Source organism: Chiloscyllium plagiosum, unplaced genomic scaffold (assembly GCF_004010195.1).
Source record: "Chiloscyllium plagiosum isolate BGI_BamShark_2017 unplaced genomic scaffold, ASM401019v2 scaf_5233, whole genome shotgun sequence".
In the NCBI taxonomy this organism is placed as follows: domain Eukaryota; kingdom Metazoa; phylum Chordata; class Chondrichthyes; order Orectolobiformes; family Hemiscylliidae; genus Chiloscyllium; species Chiloscyllium plagiosum.
Genome location: NW_025214273.1, coordinates 821 through 2338, shown reverse-complemented (window position 1 = coordinate 2338; position 1518 = coordinate 821). Strand labels below are relative to the sequence as shown.

At 47.7% G+C, this 1518-nt stretch overlaps 1 protein-coding gene across 1 annotated transcript in view; it reads right to left on the bottom strand.

Moving 5' to 3' along the window:
- The window catches only part of LOC122547852 (synaptonemal complex central element protein 1-like), a gene marked incomplete at its 5' end in the record, with an annotated part of 34979 nt that extends 34322 nt beyond the window's left edge, over positions 1-657 (bottom strand). Inside the window, one exon of the mRNA XM_043686421.1 lies at positions 598-657. Coding sequence (XP_043542356.1) covers positions 598-657 — 60 coding nt within the window. The remainder of the gene's footprint in view (positions 1-597) is intronic.
- Between the last annotated feature and the right edge of the window lie 861 nt (positions 658-1518).

Here is a 1518-nt window from a genome sequence, read left to right as displayed (position 1 = left end):
ACACGTACCACCCTCTGCGTGAAAAAGTTGCCCCTTAGGTCTCTTTTATATCTTTCCCCCCCTCACCCTAAACCTATGCCCCTCTAGTTCTGGACTCCCCGACCCCAGGGGGAAAAGACTTTGCCTATTTACCCTATCCATGCCCCTCATGATTTTGTAAACCTCTATAAGGTCACCCCTCAGCCTCCGACACTCCAGGGAAAACAGCCCCAGCCTGTTCAACCTCCCCCTGCAGCTCAAATCCTCCATTCCACCCTCTGTGTAAAACATTTGCCCCTCTTTTTTTAATAAAATCTCTCTCCTTTCACCTTAAAAAATGTACCCCCTAATCTTGAAATTCCCCGTCCTAGGAAAAAGACAACTACCATTAACCCTATCTGTGCCCCTTATTATTTTATAAACTTCTATAAAGTCGTCTCTCAACCTTCTATGCTACAGCGAAAAATGTCCCAGCCTTTCGTTACAACTCACACTTTCCATATCTCAGATTCTGCGTGGTTTAATCTTAACTGCTCTTTAAACTCCTGAGCAAGAGACTTGGTACAATTTGGCGTATGTAACAAATGTACCATCCAGTGTTACGTAAAGACAAGTTACCTTCAATTAGGGTCTTGATCCTTTTCACTAAGTCTCCAATCTGGGGTTCCACTTTACTTCCTGCGTAGGAAACAAATACGGTTTGTCATTGATCAGAAATAGGAATGCCGGCTAATTATAATGATCAGTGTCTCCCTCTCTCTCATACAAATCTAATCGGGTAGGGGCTGGGTACAGATAGAAAGTAAAGAGAAAGTATTTACAATGGCTGGAGGGTTGGTTAACAGATGGCATAGTTTTAAGACAATTGGTTTTTTTTCGGACTGATGGCACCGCGAAGGAACGCTTTCTTCACCGAGTGCATGGCTCCCCCTACACTGTCCCCCCATCAAACACTCCCAGGGACAGGGACAGCACAGGGTTAGATACAGAGCAAAGATCCCTCTACACTGTCCCCCCATCAAACACTCCCAGGGACAGGGACAGCACGGGGTTAGATACAGAGTAAAGCTCCCTCTACACTGTCCCCCATCAAACACTCCCAGGGACAGGGACAGCACAGGGTTAGATACAGAGCAAAGATCCCTCTACACTGTCCCCCCATCAAACACTCCCAGGGACAGTACAGGGTTAGATACAGAGTAAAGCTTCCTCTACACTGTCCCCCATCAAACACTCCCAGGGACAGGGACAGCACGGGGTTAGATATAGAGTAAAGCTCCCTCTACACTGTCCCCTCATTAAACACTCCCAGGGACAGGGACAGGGACAGCACGGGGTTAGATATCGAGTAAAGCTCCCTCTACACTGACCCCTCATCAAACACTCCCAGGGACAGGGACAGCACGGGGTTAGATATAGAGTAAAGCTCCCTCTACACTGACCCCTCATCAAACACTCCCAGGGACAGCACGGGGTTAGATACAGATTAAAGCTCCCTCTACACTGTCACCCTCATCAAACACTCCCAGGGACAGGGAC